At 44.2% G+C, this 19,082-nt stretch overlaps 1 protein-coding gene across 1 annotated transcript; it reads left to right on the forward strand.

Annotated features, from left to right (window-relative positions):
- Nucleotides 1-187: 187 nt before the first annotated feature.
- nampt1 (nicotinamide phosphoribosyltransferase 1) lies at nucleotides 188-18,878 on the forward strand. The gene is made up of 11 exons (XM_080518078.1): nucleotides 188-323; nucleotides 5,687-5,843; nucleotides 7,309-7,412; nucleotides 8,536-8,664; nucleotides 12,098-12,256; nucleotides 12,528-12,664; nucleotides 14,903-15,128; nucleotides 15,199-15,318; nucleotides 15,407-15,547; nucleotides 16,072-16,206; nucleotides 16,305-18,878. Exons 1-11 carry the CDS (start codon nucleotides 270-272, stop codon nucleotides 16,413-16,415), a joined length of 1,473 nt encoding a protein of 490 aa, XP_080374204.1. The 5' UTR covers nucleotides 188-269; the 3' UTR covers nucleotides 16,416-18,878.
- Nucleotides 18,879-19,082: the final 204 nt, after the last annotated feature.

A 19,082-nucleotide genomic window follows, 5' to 3' on the forward strand; every position in this document is an offset into this window, starting at 1 on the left:
AATGACGTCGCCACGCGCGGCGCCTTTCCACCGGCTCACCTGATTGGCTGGCGGTCCAAACCTGGCCGAGTGAATACGAACGTAGCCGAAGACAGTCGACTGTTGGATGACGTCGACCGGGCCCCGCCTCCTCCCCGCCCGGTTCTCCCCGGTCGTCCTTCCCCCTTCAACTCCGCCACCAGCAGGCTGGAGACTCCGGCAGGCAGCAGCGCGGCGCGCAACACAACACACTGACAGCTGCGACTGACTCACTACCGAGGGGGGAAAAGATGGAGCACAGAGACGCCGGCTTCAACATTATGCTGGCGACCGATTCCTACAAGGTTGGTGTCCCCGCAGTGGTTGGTAGGTGTGAGGGGGAGGGGGGAGGGGGGAGGTGCTGGGTGGAGGAATGAAAATTGATAAAGTCAAGGTGGTTTCATCATCATTCCCAAGGCCACCACAGTGCTCTGTGTGGCCGGTCGCTCCTCGGTCCAGGCCGGAGGAGGAGGGGGTGGAGGAGGATGAGGAGGAGAGGCTGGGCAGCAGGCAGAAAGACGAGCATCCCTCCTGGGAAGACGGGACCTCGCGGTACCGCTGCTCACGAGGAGCCCGGTCTTGTCTTCGCAGGCTCAGCCCGACACAGAGTCCTGCTAGCAGCATTAGCTCGCTAGCACACCGGGCATTGCTGCTCGGACACGGACAGGATTCATTTATATATAGAAAATAAAGGCTAATATTAGCCGGCAGCGCGCCCGCGTTGGGTGGAGAGCCCGGTGAAGAGCACCTCGGAGCCGGCTACTGGAGCACCAAGCAGCGGGGGGGTGGGGGGGTTAGCCTGGAAGATGCTAACAGAGCTAGCAGAGGAAATGCGTGCTCTCTCAGGAATCAAAAGCGAAACTCATCAAGAGGCTGATCTTTACGTTATAGCTCTGGATTGACACAATGGGCCTTTAAGTAGTTAAACGGTGTGGTGCACGTTAATATACAATCAGGTTTAACAGCCGGCTGGTGAATAACACTGTATACTGTCATTAAATATGTTTTATTGCGTGGATCAAGTGGCTGCTGGGACAGAGGGTCATGTGACAGCTTTCAGTGATGGGACACAAAGGCAAACAGAAGCTTTTAGAAGAACCCGACTGTGAAAACACAGACTAGAAGCAATGGATATTATTAATTGTAAGTCACATGTCAGGTGTAGGGACTCATAAAGAGCTGCGTTTGTAATTCGTCCATTCAAACAAGAGCTCAATCTTACACAAAATAGAATCATTCAGAAAGGTGATCTGTTGAAAGAATGCATCCGATTAGAAATATTTTATTAATCTCCCAGGGAAATTCTTTCATTTAAAGGCCTGGGATGTATTATTTTAAGTCAAAACCCGTTCAAATAAGTTGCAGTGTCATTCCTCTCATGTATAAGTGTCAGGTTGTCATTATGGCTACCAAGTAGTGAACATAACAGAAGCTGGAGCTCCTGGTGATTAAAAAAAAAATATATATATATATATCCACAACTGCTAGATTTTCCAAAATAGCTGAACTGAAGTTGACCACAGTGACTTATTGCCGACATCTAACATTAAAAAAAGCATCATTTATATTTTAAAACTATGCTTTTTACATGGATTCACAGATGTGAGGCTCATACAAGATTTCTTGTAACCCACTGGAGGAACACGTGTTGCATTTAATTCATCATGAATCAGCCATTCAGAACTATCCTGAGCTTAAAAGTGAAAATGAAGGTATTTTAAGATATCTTGACAGTGACTCAGGTAATTTGATCATTCATAATTTGTGATCGAGTTGCATAACCAGTAGGACTTTTATTTATACACAGAGAGTAATTTAATATGACTCAGTTACACTTTTGCTTTCTGTTTCTCCAAACGATTTCCTTTTTCTTTCAATTTGTCTTCTTGGAATCAAGTCTGTGCCGTCCATTACAGGAAAGCTTTGAGCTCAAAATGAAAACCGAATGTGCCTCACTGACTGTACACATGCAGTTTTATTTTTTATTAATAAACACCCAGCAGGGTGTACTGTGAGTTTCACACCAAAAATCATGAGGGGATATTCATATTTGAAAGGTTTTAATAGTAAAGAAAGTTACTCGAGACACAATTTTGTTTGCAGTCATTTCACATGTTCCAGACTTTTGCGATATCAATTGTTAAGTTGAGTAAGCACACTGTTTATTTATGGTTGCTAATTTGACTTCCTCTTCATTGTTGGATCTATTATTCTCCTCTGTAATAAGGTTACATAGAGGTGAAATTGCAAGGAATGCTGAAGTGGATTGACTTTTTAACACAAAGTACCTGCCTTTCACACTCTATACTATGAATATGAAGGTTAACAGTCATTGAAAACTACTTGAGGTTTTACACTCATCGAGAATTAACAAAAGTCAGAATGTCTTTCATGTGTGTTTGGGCGTGTATTAAAGTCTGTGTATGACTATGTACTAACATCGCAATGAGAAAAGGGCCAAATGGCCACAAAATGCTTGATGATCCTGCAGCTCAGGCAGAAGCAGAGTCATTACTTTGTTTCCAGCACATCAAAAACAAACCGCACCTGATTGCCTTTGTGTTTGAACTGAAAAGAGATGTGCGGCCCGTAAGCCAAGGCCAGCCACTGTTTGTACACACACACACACATGCACGCACACACACACACACAGACGTGCATGTTTGTGCGCGCACGAGTCTGATCCTCCCCTCTGGGGTCACCAGGGGGCTTTAGGAGAAGGTCACAATGGGACACATCTGTGGGTTTCTGATCATAATTCTTACGGGGGATGCATGATATTGGATATTTGCTGATATGCCGATAATTTAAAAACAAAATTTTGCCGATTAACGACGCAAATACCGATATAATCCAGAGTCGACAGCTGCATCGGTACGCCTGCCAACTTTACACAAATAAAGCTCAGGATGCGGAAGCCTTGACGCATCGCGGAACCGTCGTAAGACATCTAAGCTATGACGTGGAACATAAAACGAGGACAGATTCAGCAACTGCACAGCTTTTATCTTGCCTCAGTTGTTTTCAGAAATACTTTTTGCTGAGAATAAAAGGCAAAGTTTGTGACCGAGCTGCCATGTTGGATTGGTTTGAACTGCCGAGACAACAGGCATTCAGGTCGGGTTAATAAAATGGTGAATGAATTTCACTTTTAAAGCACTTTTCCACTGCTTCAGCATCCTGTGTCTTGCTCAAGAGAGATCAAGATCAAACCTGCAACCTTGAGATAAAAGTATCTAACAAGCACAAGGCGACTCCTTCTTTTTATCACTCCGCATTCCAAGCTGCTGTCTACATCTTATAATGTATAAAGTATCTGGGAAAAAAATGTACCATGTTGTGCGAGAGGAAGCAAGCAAAGCATGTTGGCTGCGTGGGGACAGCGCCTCATCCTGACCCCACAATATGACTCCCTCCATATTTTAATGTTTAAACATAAAGGACAAAAGAGACTCATCCTGCTTCTTTCAACAGCCGGCCATGTGTCAAACTGATAAAGGCCTTGCTTGAACTCTGTCTTCCTTCTGAGTGGATAATTTCAGACTGTGCTAGATTAGATGCTACAAGACGACAATCAGGCCTAAAAGCCCACAAATCATCTAATAACTAATGATTTGCCTGAACGTCACCAAGGAGTCTAAGGGACGTTCTTAATACTGGTGGTGCTTCTTTCAGATTATGTTTACTGAAGTCACCGCTCATGTACAAAACATTGATTTATGTCGCTTTGATTGCAGGTCTTGTTTGCTTTTGTGACGAAGTGGTTGCTAGGGTAAATGTTTGAAGGGATTTCACCCACTGAAACGTGACACAGCAGATTTCCTTTGATTTATGTTATTAATATTATGAGTTGAAAAGCCAGTGATGCAAATACCGTGTTAGAAATGAGTCAATCCTTTTGTTCTTGGGCCGTATCATGGCGTTTCGGCTGGCGTGCCCGTGTCGTTTTCTTTTTAAAAACAGTGTTTTATGTGTATACATCGGCATGTGTGCCAATGAATCTGTAAACACGTGGTTAAGCCCAGTGTCATGTTGAGTATCTTGACTCTATTTTGAGTCCTCGAAAGCTCAGAGGAAGGGACACAAACCGGGGTCAAAGAAACTGAGTAGTTCGTTGACATTTATTCCTCCTGCTGGTTTGTTCCCTGCTTGTACGGGTTGTTTTTACACAGGTGGTTGGATGAAGGACCGTTCTGTGACCCACATTAAGCAATCATCCATGAGAATTGTCTTATTTATATTTAAACAGAGATTTTTTTTTTCATCCCACAGGAAAGGATTTGATCTTTTCCTTTTTTTTTTCAAGCTTTTGTCAAACTGACCCTATCTGATCAAAGCCGGACGCTTATCGGCGCTGTTGTAGGCAAACCTGAGAAACTGTCTCGGTTTCCTTATGCTTTGATTTTATTCCAAACTGAATCATCCCCACAATTGAATATCACCCTGATGGTGTCAGTAGCCGGTAGTGAGAAGCAAATAGTGTCTTAAGAATAAACGCCTCTTGGTGTAACTGTGAAAGTATTCCGACTTGATGATTCTGTCAAGGAAATGAATAGCAAGCAAAAGCATGAAGGATGTCAAAGCAGAGTCCTTCATGTAGTAACCACGTTTATGACACTGAATAGTTTCCAAGGCCGCGGCTGGGGTATTCAGTTGTTTGCTTTGTGGTGCTTTTGTTCCCTGTTTCAGGTATCTAACCAGAAACGGAGGGAGTGTCTGTCTGTCCTTGGGGAGTTTTGGTTTAATGGTAGTTACTGGGCTGTAAATGCTCTCATGATATTCAAGCATCCTGCGAACTGTTGTAATGTTCCAAGTCATTGTCCAGAGACAATACCTTATAAACAAAACACGAACTTTGAAGACGTGTTGGAGGTAACTGAATATTTCACTACTTCAGCCTTCTGATTCTGTGAATGAGGGCTAAGCGACTGTGACCAGGAGCAAATCCTCAAATGCCCTCAGTGCATTATGTGTGAATCCTTCCATGAACTCATTCATGATCTAATTGACGGCCTCAGCTGACACCATAGCGCCTGTTTTTTTTTTCTTTTCTGTGAGCGCATATAAAAAGTAAATGCCTAGGATCAGCGGTTTATCCCTGGAACTTGCGAGGGCATGCCCCGAGCCGTAGACTCGACTCGATCGCGCTCTGCTGATATTAAAGGTCAGTGTTTCTGTCATCCGGTTAGTCAGTTTGTAGTAGATTAGCAGTACGGGCGGCGCGCAAACCGGTATTTTCTTGATAATAGCAGATGTGGCGGAACAATGGCGGACGTGTCTGTGGGGAAATCGACCGACACGTCTCACCCTGATTGTGACATTTCAGCTCTGGAGTATTTGGTTTCCCACAATAGCATGATTGACTGATGAGAAATGTTTGCAGTAATTGCAGATTTTTTTTTAAATGGCGACGGTGGCAGCGTGTCTCAAAGTTTGTGGCGTGACCTTGACTGGCTCTGTACTATGTGCTGTAGATACCATTGTACTACTTCCACAGAGACAGTAATATCTGTAGGAGAAAAATGTAGATGCTCTTGATAAATGAGAAATCAGAACAACTGTTCCGGCATGATTCTTATTGCATTATTTTGGATTTCAAGGACATCCAAAGATCCGGAGGATTTATAAGCCTTGCATGCTCATCCTTCTCTTGCTCTTTCTCCCGCAGGTAACGCACTATAAGCAGTATCCCCCCAACACGAGTAAAGTGTACTCGTACTTCGAGTGCCGTGAGACGAGGACAGATTCCACCAAAAGAAGAAAAGTCAAATATGACAAGACCGTCTTTTACGGCCTGCAGTACATCCTCAACAAATACCTTAAAGGTAAGCTTTGGACTCATTTGAACCGATTCTGTAAAGATGAACAAACTGCTTAATTCTGTGAATCTACGTGGTTCCACCTGAATATATAAAGCAAATAAGGGTATCATTATGGTGTTTAGATTACATAACTCCTCATTTATTTACTGTGAATTACTATAATCAACTTTGTGCATTGTGAGAATGGAAAACAACACTCCTCCTTTTATAACATTTTTCCTTTCCAAGGCTTTACAGAGACCGGATTCTCATATTAATGTGCAAAACTATTGTCTCTTACTTGGATCTCAGTTATTCTTTATGAAGAAAAGGTTGATTTTAAAAAGTTCAGCTAATTAGTCAAAACTTGAAACTTGAGCTTGTTGTGTTTCTTTACCGGCTGCTGAGTGAACATTGCGTCGTTTGATCTTTTTCAAAAAAAAATTTTTTTTATGTTTTTTCCCCAAGGGCAAGGTCAAAATTGAGGGTCAGCTGCAGAGCAGCATGCCAGAAGTTATTCAAATTCACGTAGTTGCTCAAGGACACTTCAGCAGAGCAGGTGCCGACAATACAGGCCTGCAGCAGCAGTTCTTCAACTTATTCACTACGGGTTTCAATAAAAAAAAAAGGGGGGGGGGGGGGGGGGCATACAGTGTAAAATAAAGCCGATCCAGGAAGAAAATAAACATGTAACGCACGCAATAGTTTACTGGAATCGGTGTAGGTTGATGTGTGACTGAGTGTGATCCTGAAGCGATCGTGACAGAGAAAGAATGCGTCTCCCTCCTGTGTCTTAAGAGGATTTCATGGTGTGGCAGCAGAGGTGTGGAGGGGAAGAGGGGGGGGGGGTGAGAGAGCGAGAGAACAGAGAGACGGAGGAGACAAAAGCACAGCTGCTCTTCAACTGTCTGAGGGGAGAAAGGCCAGCTGTCTGCACCCGACGTCGCCCGCAGCTCAGCGATCAGGCCGGCTATTAGGGATGCATCCTCCATCCTCCATCTTAGCACGCTAAAAGTGAAAGAGTCGAGGTGCAAAGTGAAAGCAGATCCCAACTCGAAACCACGAATAGGAACCTTATCTTTGTCTTTCAAACAACATGGTGCACAGTATGTATCAACTTTGTCACGTGCTTTTTTTCCCCCCCTGAATGCTTTTAGGAAGCGAGGCAGAAGCGTCGTCTTTTTGAGGTTTCAAATTGTGTCGATCTCTTCGTAGAGCCCTCTGCAGGAACTAAAGAAGTGAATTCCCAGAATGTTCACGAGAGCCTCCTGAAGCATTCACAGTTTCCCCGTCGGTCTTGAAGCTTGTCGAACTTGAAATGACTCAAGAATGTAATTACAGTCACGTGCGTGTTTTGTGAACAAAGACGGCTTGTCGGCGTTGCACAGGAAACGTCGACTTTAATTAGATAAGCGGAAAGGGAAATGCAGCTTCCCCACTTTCCAGCTCATTCTCTCTTCGACTTTTTTTTTTTTCCTTTCGCCTCCAGGAAAGGTAGTGACTCCAGAGAAGATCCAGGAGGCGAAGGAGGTCTACAGAGAACACTTCCAGGATGACGTTTTCAACGAGAAGGGCTGGAATTACATTTTGGATGTAAGGGAATGTCAAATTAAAAGCTCCCGTTTTTGTTTATTTCTTTACATCTTATTGTGTTGTATCATTACGTCGTTTAAGTTTTTACGTCCATTCTAACTAAACATTCGAATGTTTTCATGTTTCCTTTATTACCTCCAATTCAAACAGTTTATTAAAATGCAGTCTGTTGACTATGTACACATATATCTCTATGTGAGGGTGTGTATATTTCATGAATACCATTTTATGTATGTGCGCACATGCATGTATTTCTAGATTATTTATAACTATGCAATGATATTTTCAGTTTTTAGTGTCGCTTGTCTCAAAAAAACTTGCCGTGACACTACTTTCGATTTATACCAATTACTTTTGTACACTTATTTGGGGAATAGAACAAGGCTACGTGGGTGTACATGTACACAGGTGCCAGTACGCGCTGATATTTGCACATGGAACAGTATGAGGGCGACGTCTCTTTTTTTTTTTTTTTTTATCAAATAGCGTCTCAGTTATGCACTTGTAATCCTGACTTTCAGATTTACTCTGGATCTTTAAAAAAGAAAAAAACAAAGGAATTTGATGGCACAAATTCATACAGCCATCCAATCCAGCTGAAATCTGTTGAAAATATTACACTCCTGGATTTGTTTTAAAAGCCTGCACATTGAAATAGCTCTTCTAAAGCTTCTGCTACAAGTCCGACCGAGAAGTGAATCTCATTTATTTTATACCTCCCAAAAGGTGTGCGGACATAATTTCCTGTAATTGAGAGGTACAGTTTCAGCACCTTGGAGAGAGCATGTCTCCCCGGACTGACCAAGCACTTTCTCGAGTGTGGCGAAGCGTTAATAAACCCTTGTTTACGCCCCATCGTCTCTCACTCACATTGCTCAATCAGCTCTCAATCTGGCAGCCTGTCAGGGTTTTTGTTCTCATTTTTCTCTTCCGCACGCTTTTGATCATGGAGTTAAAGCAATATTTTCCACACCGGGTACAATGCCACGTTTGCAGCCCGTCTCGAGTCATTTTCCTCACATTTCTCGAGTCGCGTCAATAGAAATGCTCCCGATTACAAGCCTGTATACAATTGAGACGAGATCGAGTTTGAACTTTTCTCTGCGTGTCTTTGCGTTGACAGAAATACAATGGACACCTGCCCATTGAAATCAAGGCCGTGCCGGAGGGGAGCGTCATCCCCCGGGGCAATGTTTTGTTCACAGTGGAGAGCACGGACCCGGAATGCTATTGGCTCACCAACTGGGTGGAGGTATGTTTGTTTTGTTCGCCCTCACAGTGGATAATGGGACCGTTATCCAGTGGGAGTCCATCGGGGATGGAAGTTCCTTCCTTTCTGTGTCATTTTCTCTTTAAAATGTGTCTCCAACCTCTTGATTCTGCTGACTAAATGAGTGGAGTCTCCCGGTACAACCTCAGCTCTTGATGAGCTTCATCAGATTAAAAGCCACAGTAAATTTGTCACCTATATCCTCATATAGCTGTTAAAACTTTGATGTCCTCTTCATCTCGCTACTAAAAGCACATCGTCAAGATTTAATAGTTAACTTAACTTGACTATTGATTGAATAACAAACTAAACGAGTAAATTATAGGCCCTATTCATGACAACAGAGAGTTGATAGTTTTATAAACGCCATAAAGTATTTAGGCTGGCAGCAGTCCCGACGATGCCTCGCTTGTTTTAAATCTCACAGAATTGCAGAGCCGTCATGGTTTTACTGCTTCACCGCAGCTTCTGTAACTGCAGCAAAGTGATTCACACTATTTGGCTGAAGAGCAGAGCGTTTTTGTTTTTTTAATTGACTAAATCATTTGATTAAGAATCTCATCTCAGAGTTAATAGTTTATCAAGCTACTGAATCTTCATTGCCTGCCTTTATGAAGGTGCTATTCTGTAGCTGTAACAGCTGATAGTGACACTTATTATATGAAGAAGTGGCTTGATATGAAAGTATTCCGGGACATACCATCCGAGACCACTAGGTGGCTCTCGATGACAACGACTGCTTTAGGCCCAGTTTGCGCGACAACATTTCGCATCATCTCTGTTCCAGAAAAGTTCAGCGTTTACACAGCAACGTTGTGGAAGTGATGTCCGTTTACACAGAAATGCTGAAAATGTTGTCGTTTTCATGTTGGATCACTAGTGGGTGCTGTTTTTGATAAGTTCCACCTTGGGAGCCGTTTTCAAAAAGTAGAATTTTGACTGGCTCTGAGCCTTAGCACCACCAAAAAAAACCATGAGTCGCTTATTTGACTGAATTTCATGAGAAAAAAAGGCTAGTCAACTATAAACACGACAAAAATACACAGACGGTTTTTAAACATCAGCTGCTTGATGAGAATTATTGAGCATTTCAGAAAAAATGAATGGAGTTTCAAACACTTATCGTGCAACATGTAACAATTGCAGGCCTCCGTATCCAGACCTGTCAACCTCAGCGGTTCTAAAAAAAAAAAAAGTAATACATTAGATGACTTAATTTTTAACAAAAAAATTTAAACAATCAAACTCCTATGCATTTTAGATTGTTTTCGCACTATTTTCTATTTTAATATTCATAATTTCAGGGAAACACAACATTTAATTACTTTCAAATTAGCTGAGAAATCCAACTTTTTAATGTCACGTTGTTGTGTGCATAGCATGTGCCCTCACTTTGCATTATAATCTTATTTCTGCTGATGCGCTGCACAATCACCACACAAATGTAGTCAAATGCGTTTCGCATTCGAGACTCGGCAGCCTGATTGGGGAGATTTGAGCAATTTGATTATGGCGGTCTAAGTACCGCACTTCTACTCATCTGAGGATCTTAACGCTCCATGAAGAGGCTCTCCGCAGTGACTCGGCAGAACAGAATTAATTTACCAGGAGCAATCTCTCCTCTCTCTGTGCCTCCTTTTCCCTCAAAGCCGTCTCTAACCTTTGCTTGCGTCGTCTTTCGGCGTGACGGCGCCTCTCATTCGTGCCACGTTTTGGCTGAGCTCACGGGATTAATCACGCAGGTTTAGTGCACGACGGCATGCTTTTACGTGTGCAAAGCGGCGAGCCGCCACCATTCTGTAGGGGACGGTCTGAGAAAGGCGGCAGGTCGGAGGGAGGTTCAGCGGGTGCGACGGTTCCCCCGAAACAACCGCATGCTCGCACCCCGTGCCGATAAATTTGGATACACACATACACGCTTCTCCGGCCGGTATAAATACACACACAGGGTCATTCTTCATGGCTGATGTAATATTAGCCATCGCGTTCAGCCCGGTGTCCTTGAGCTGCGTCATTAGGTCAAACTCCATTCCTCTCGTTCCTGTGTGCCCTTTAAAAAAAAAAAAAAAAAATTCTGATTTGTTTTTTCTTTTTTTGTCAGCCCTCTTGCAGCATTTACTCTGTTTATTTAGGTTTCCAGACCTTTACCTCATTCTCACTCACCTTGTTTGTCCTTATCTCCCTCCATTTTGTCCTGATATTGACTGAGAAGCCGTGTGTGTGCGTGTGTCAGTGTGTGTGTGTGTGTGTGTGTGTGTGTGTGTGTGTGTGTGTGTGTGTGTGTGTGCGCGTGTGTGCTGTTTCTACCACACCGATGCCCAATGTTATCCGGAAGGACGTTAGACAAATTGCAGTGTAAAAAATAAATGATGCCACCACAGTCCTTCCTGATTCTTAAAATGGATTTTAGTGACTCCATTAAACTGGAGAAAACAAAAAGAATCGACTCTATTAGTTGAAGTAAACACGCCTCGGAAAAGTAAGACCTTTAAATGCCTTAAGCTCTATTCATACTTGTTATAAATATCAAGCTAAATGTTACATAGATTGATGATGTAAAGGTCAACATGGAGATAAGACAGTGGTTAGGTCTCTCGCTCTCTCTCTCTCTCTCCACATTATGGTTTGTACGAGTCCGATGAGGCACGTGAGGTTGAAAACACACGGCATCGTGTCAACGGGGGAAGTTTGAGTGATGAAGCAAACCAAGGTCACATTTATCTTCTCAATGGCTGTAAGGGAGAGGACACACGGCTTCACATCCCGATGTCTGGAATTCCTGTCCCGCTCGCGGTCTTTATCCGCCGCTAATGAGGTCTGGCACGCTGCATAATGGTCGGCCGTCACTCTTGATGTTTTCTACACGCACAGCTTCATATGGTGAATGCGCTTACATAACGTTTGCGGCGTGTTGGATTGATTTCTCTTTCGAGGAATTTAAATGCTTGTGCCGTCATTGAGATTCGATGTGTGTGATATGATGTAATGAATTGAATGCTTACTGTAACCATTTAAAAAAAAAAACGATTTTTTTTATTGAAATGAAACCTTCACATGATAGATCGGTATCGTGGCAATGATTACAGACACGTGCTGTTGTTTTGGGTCCGGAGTTGACACGAAGCAACAAGGCGTGTACTTTTCCCAGAGTTGGTTTCGGTGCGAGCGAGCTGCCAGCTTTGATCCTTCTGAGCCGGTCAGCTTTGGGCTTTTTGTACCGGTTCAATGCTACAAAAGCAGGAGTGGACGGACCCAGACGTTGGCTGGTCTGGACTGTGGAGAAAAACACTCGCGTCGCAGTCTCGTCTCCTCTTGTTTACGCATGAAAACAAAAGACACCATCGACTCATTCGATATTGTTAAACATTCTGACACCGAGAAAAAGTAACAGATGTTCCAATTTCCACTTTGTCAGACGATCCTGGTGCAGATCTGGTACCCCATCACTGTGGCCACAAACTCCAGGGAGCAGAAGAAGATCCTGGCCAAGTACCTGTTGGAGACTTCTGGGAATTTGGAGCGACTGGAGTATAAACTTCACGACTTCGGCTACAGGGGCGTGTCTTCACAAGAGGTATGAAGCAGCTTTATCCGACACACGAGGAATCTGAATGTTTCTGCTTGCGGACAAGGCCATCAAATCCATATGGAAACAAACTGCAAGCTTCCTTACAAAGTATTCCCAACTCAAGGTTACAATCTTGAGCGTTTGGATTGCGTGAAAGTAGAGCAAAGGCTAAGGATGCATTCTGAACACGTGCTTCAGTGTATTTGCAGAAATGCAACAGGGTTTTGTGTCATTTTGAGTAATCCATATCCCCACCCACCAACCTTCATATTGACAGACTGCGGGAATCGGAGCTTCTGCACATCTGGTCAACTTCAAGGGCACGGACACGGTCGCCGGCATCGGTGTCATTAAGAAATTCTACGGCACCAAGGACCCCGTGCCAGGCTTCTCAGTACCTGCTGCAGAGCACAGGTACACACACACACACACACACACACACACACACACACACACACACACACATGCACACATTCAAAATATAACAGCTATCAATCTTATATATACATTTTTGTCCTATAAACATGCCTATAAAAATACATTCTGTACGAAACATGAGTATGTTGGAGTTCAACATCTGATTTCTTTAGAGAAGACAGATGTTGAATATTTCTGTTTTTAGTTGTGCTGCACATGCATTTGTAGGATGAGAAGCATGGCTCAGTATGGCCACATATTCATCGATAAGAGAAAAGTGACGACGCATAACAAATATAAATAGATGATCTATTTGCTTTTGTGTTGTCGTCCTCTGTTTATTTGTGCATTTGGACTGGGAAGTTTAATTCGATAAACTGGAGCTGGAGAATAAATGCACTTCTGTGTTTGAATCGTCATTATTTAATAGTAAATCTCTCTGTACCCTGTGGCAGCAGTTCACCCGCCTCAGTCATTATAGGACGCAGCTCGACTTCCTTGTTGGCTACCAGCCCGAAACTGCAGGTTCACATCGGGGTGTGAGGGCGTAGTCGGCTCGTACCCGGCTCTCTCAGTCTCCACCCCGGCCTCGGGTGGTAGCGGCCACACACTTTAGCAAAGAGTTGACGGAGGACATTTGTCAACCACGGTGATAATTCACTCGACGCTGGTGTCAATTTGCCGGCCCGGTTGGCGCTTGGTCATCCTCACACTCGTCATCTGCTCCGTCTGTTCCATTTTGCCAACGAGGGCTGTGATTGGCTGCCGCCCTGACGCACCCGCTTGTCACATGGCTTTATGGTTTTATGGCACTGGTCCATTATTCCTACACACACACACACACACACACACACACACACACACACACACACACACACACACACACACACACACACACACACACACGGTCGCCTCTTCCTCACCAGCAGGGCAGTTACTGCTGCTCCAAAGCCCCCTTCTCCCATGCATCAGTGCATTGCGGGATGGTGTGGCATGAGTTGTCATAGCAACTGTTATGTAATGCCCCCTCCTATAAAAAAATGGGTTTTGCTGTTGCTTCACAGAGAGGAGTCACAGTAAAATTCCACTTTGATTTTAACTTTTGGGGGTTAAAGGGTGTGTCGCTTTCAGAGCTCCTATCAGCAAAACTTTGGATTTGATTTTTGTGTGTATATGTTAAATGACTGTGCATCCCTTATGAACAAACACACCAACACGTATCTTTTGCAAACAGACTCATCGGCTTTCGCTTCAGTGCAAACATTCAAAACTGATGTTGGTTTGTTTTGTAGCTTATGTATGAAGGTTTCACACGCTCTGGATTTGATGAGATTAAATTCAATGATTCACTTTAAGAAGATAATTGAAAAACTGTAGTTACTCAGGTGTATTTGAATCCTTTTATCCCAATTTGATTTGGCATGATCACAACAACTCGGTTTGATGTCTCAAAACGGGACCAGTAATATGAGCCAAATCAAAATTCCTTCTAATCTAATCATAAAAACAGTTTTAAAAGAGGGATTGTGCATTGCAGTGGTACGACCAGCACAGCTGATCAAACTTTATTATTCCATTAAAACCTCCATGTCCCACAATCCTCTCACCAAAAAAGAAGCAAACTCTCGTCGACTCTTATGACCCTTGTTTTCATGACGGAGGTTGTTGAATGTTCCACACTGCTGCTGTGGATCTTGACCGTCTCGTGCTTCGGCCTTTTGGTTTTAATCCCTGGCTGGCTCTCTGGGAATCGAACCGTCTGCTGCAGAAATCCTCTGCTTTCATGTCACTGAAGATCGTTCTGCGATCGGGGAGGGAGTTTGGGAATTATCACATGCCTCCCTGCTACGTTTAAGTAATAAATATCACAGTATGTATGTATAGCATGTAAAGCATTGCACCACTACTGATAATCAAACTGTGCATCGAATCCATTATGTCAGACATTTCTGCACTTTTTTGCTGGAAGAGATCCTGAGGTCATAATCTGTCCCAACACTAATACCTGGATTACACTGCCCCCTTATGGACGAACCGCATCATTATCAGTTCCTGGTTAACTTATTTGGTTCCGAATATTTAAGGGTTTTAACCCCCTTCAACTCTCCACTTCTGCTTTCCTTTGTCTTCGAATAAACGTTTCTCTCCTTTCGCCTTGCGCATTCGGAGGTTCTCACGAGCGAACTAGTCCACCGGCACCGAGCGAGCGTCACTCAGTGTGGATTCTCTCCGCAGCACCATCACGGCGTGGGGGAAGGACCATGAAAAAGACGCCTTCGAGCACATCATCAAACAGTTCCCCAACGTGCCGGTATCCATCGTCAGCGACAGCTACGACATCTACAACGCCTGCGAGAAGATCTGGGGGGAAGACCTGCGGGGGCTGATCGAGACGCGCAGCCCAGACGCGCCGCTGGTCGTTCGACCGGACTCTGGAAACCCGCTGGACACGGTTCTGAAGGTACAGGACCAGATAGCCCTTTCTTTTATCGCAAGTCTGAACGAGCCTCTAAACTGCTCTTCTCTGCCAGGTTTTGGAGATCTTGGGGAAGAAGTTTGTGCCTGAAGAAAACGCCAAAGGCTTCAAGGTTCTTCCTCCTTACATCCGAGTCATCCAGGGAGACGGAGTGGACATCAACACGCTGCAGGAGGTGGAGACGCACGCCCTGCGGGGGATATTTGGGAAAGCCTTCTGGGCAAAGTTAACCGTGGGTGTTTTTTTTTTTTTTCTCTCCACAGATCGTGGAGGGGATGAAGCAACACAAATGGTCCATTGAGAACATCGCGTTTGGATCCGGAGGAGCTCTGCTGCAAAAACTGACCAGAGATCTGCTCAACTGCTCCTTCAAGTGCAGTTATGTGGTGACTAATGGACTGGGGGTAAGACAACACCACCTCCATCTGACTGTCTTTATTTATTAGAGTCCGAGCACCAAGGCTGTGGAAAGTTGTCAAACTTGGCACACGCATCAGAAATGTGATATTTCGGCAGAAATGCACCGAAATCAACATAAAGTCGGCCGCTTGAAAGCAATACCGTGCTTTTTGGCATTTTATGAAACAGGAAGTGCAGTGTAACTCGCCTGAACGTGGTCCAATCGGCCTCAGACTTTAAACACTGGTGCACAGAGCTGGCAGCCATATGACGGAACAGCACCACCTGCTGGAAACAGGAAGTAAGGCCAACATAACCTGTATATGCGCCGACCAGCCTCTGGCTCTGATGACAAACTTATCATGGCCAACATTCTCAGTCGCAGATCCACAATAGTTTTTCTGTCTTTTTATTTTATTTTAAAAAAATTTTACATGATCATAGGCAACATTTGTTTTTTCTTCTTCTCAGCGCTTTGTCTTATTCTGTGTTTTTTTTTACACATGATCTTGTCTCTTGGTTTGCTCAGGTGAATGTTTTCAAGGATCCGGTGGCCGACCCCAACAAGAGGTCGAAGAAAGGTCGCCTCTCCCTTCACCGGACGCAGAGCGGAGACTTCGTGACCCTGGAGGAGGGCAAAGGCGACCTGGAGGAGTACGGCGTGGTGAGTTGGAACGATCTCTTTTCAAATTGTCCCCCCCTTCTTATCATCCACCCGGCCTGACGAGCGTCTCTCTGTGCCCCCCCCCCCCCCCCCCACAGGACCTGCTGCACACCGTCTTTCAGAACGGGAAGATCGTGAAGACGTACACTTTTGACGAAGTCAGAGACAATGCTAAGCTGAAAGAGAGTGAGCTTGAGGAGCTGTACTGAGTGCAGTCCGCCAGACACCCACATGCTATCCAACACTCCCCGCCCCCCCCCAAAAGAAAAAACCTTTTTCTTTCAACCTCTCACCTCTTTGGCCTCCAGTATCACTGTAGAAAATGGAGGTAGTGTGCACTGCTAATTGACCCCACTCCCAAAGCCTGAGAACCGCTGAAATGTTCCCTTAGACTTCTCCCTCCCTCCCTCTCTCTCTCTCTCTCTCCCTCTGTCTCTCTCTCTTTATTTTTTCTTTTCTTCCAAAAAGCTGTTAGTCGGTTCTCCAGCAGAGTGGAGAATGACTCGACTCGCCTCAGATTGGCGGTAAAGTTGACGGAACGCGTCCGGCGTGTGGTTTACGGCGATTAAAATTCAATGATTGTCGATCGGAGATGTAGACGACATTAAAGCTGCACCGTTCCCCGTCTATCCTGTACAGAACTGTTTAGAGAGAAGTAAAAGGAAAAAGCAGAAAAAAAAACAATGAACTCTACATGTCTGAATCTACTTTAGCTTTGTCGTTAATGTGAAGGAAGTAAACGAGGAAGCGGTGCACCAAGAACACTGGCCAGTTGTTATTTCGCCTCGACTTTGAAATTTAAAAAAAGCAGCAGTTATGAAGGAATAAAAGTCATTTCTCCGCCAGCGTCTCTTCTTCCGCCAACTCGAATGCTCTTGGTGCACCTCTGACATTAATAAGTGATCATTTACTCGCCATAACGTGGCATCGGGACGTTTGTGATGCTGGGGGGAAAAAAAAAAAGCCAGTCAAGAGATGGTGTTATAAACAAAACAAACAAAAAAGAAAAAGGTAAATGACTTCACTGGAATGAAGATGATAAATTTATATGTGTGTTGATGAAAGATGAGAAGCTGTGTGTGGCTGCCGGGCTGAAGTGTGTGTGTGTGTGTGTGTGTGTGTGTGTGTGTGTGTGTGTGTGTGTGTGTGTGTGTGTGTGTGCGTGCGTTGACATTTTACTTCCGTTGAAGGACTGTGTTGTATTCCTTTATGCAAATCTGCTTGTTGATCGGGGGAATAGAAAACACTCTTCCTTTTTACTTTACCAACCTTTTATTTGTGAAAGCGAGTGGTGATACAATTGTGTGTGTTGTCTTTGTTTTTGGTTTTTTTCTGTTGCGTAGAGAAGTGACACTGGTTTTAAAACGACAAGCTGTTTGTGGGGGGGGGGGGGGGGGGGGGGGACATCGCCCTTAGTGTCACTGCCTTAACTCGAGCAAAGCAGAGAAACTTCAACTACAGGCGCTCTTTTCTGCATTCGACTGGGATCCCGCCCGTAACGCCTTTCGCAGTTTATTGTCTTCCCATTCAGAGTCGCCATTGGATCTCACTGCTGAGTCGGCTGTTTTCGGAGTGAGGTCCTATCCTCCTGGTGCAGAGCCCGGAGGGCGTTCGAGAGCGGCCGGGAGCCGGTGACAACTGCAGGGGAGCAAATATTTCGATGGAAATTTGAAAGGCTTGAGCGGTCGGGCGTGAAAGTTGTATCCACTGGAGAGGAATCCCGGGGGCGTCGGCGGTCCGCTGCGTCATCATTCAGGCTGAAATCGGGCTGCGATTCCATCCCATCGAGCCTTTTCCCCCCTACCAGGATTCCACACACATAAAAAAAAAAAAATCAGATTATTATCTATTGTGAGTGTAATGAGACTAATTCAAATCAGATACACGCATCCCGCTCAAACTCAAAAAGTTCAATCAAATTGTAATAATGTTTGTTTTTTGTTGCAACCCTTTCTGCTGCTGTGTTTGGCATCCTTCCCTCGTCTGATCGGCACCACAATTCCTCTCACCAACACCGTAGTTCCGCTCCTTCTTTTTTTTTTTCTCTCTCCCCCCTCCTCATGTCACGGGGGATTGCATTTTGGTAAAAACCTTGATTTTACTATTTTGATACTTGTCTCGGTTCTTACCTCAGAGAAATATTGTTTTGTATGACAAAAGGAGAGAAAAGAAAAAAAAACTGAAGATGCCAGAAATATTGCAGTATAGATATCCTTATTTACAAACAACGCGGCCATACTGCCTTCCTCACTTGTACATAAGAACAAGTAGTTTGACTGAAAAGCGGAGAGGAGGCCGGGCTCGGACCACACGAGATGATACCGACTTTATTATTTTTGTCAGGTCGACCGTTTTTTTTGTACCAACAGAAGAAAAATCCAAAACTGCTCGACTAAAACTGCGACTGTTTCTCGTGATCGTCGAGCTTTCAGCTTCTTTGTGTGTGTGTGTATGTATAGTCCTGTGTGAATGCCTCATGTGTAATGACTGAAAAAGTGTTTGTGAATACTTTTTTTCCCCCCCTCCTCTCTGTTGTTGTTGTTGTTTTACTTGTATGTATATGTTGGTTGTTCCAAATTCTCTCCCGACACAACTGATATTTTAACTAACATAACTTGCTATACTGTCAACAATACATTGATTAAAGATGCCACCCTGTCAGTTTGAAATGATCCGTGTCTCCCGCCTCCTTTTTGTTTGTCGTGGGACGAAACTTTCTTTTCTCCTCAAACATTTTACACTGAAGAGCGTCTTGACCTGAGAGCTGTAACTCAAGTTTTAAGTCATTTCCATGTATAAACACAAACAAAATCAAGAACACAGAGCAATAACATTAAACATGGAGGTGAATGTATGCCTGAAATTTAAAGAATTAA

The sequence above is a fragment of the Blennius ocellaris genome (assembly GCF_963422515.1).
Source record: "Blennius ocellaris genome assembly, chromosome: 22".
NCBI classification, from domain to species: domain Eukaryota; kingdom Metazoa; phylum Chordata; class Actinopteri; order Blenniiformes; family Blenniidae; genus Blennius; species Blennius ocellaris.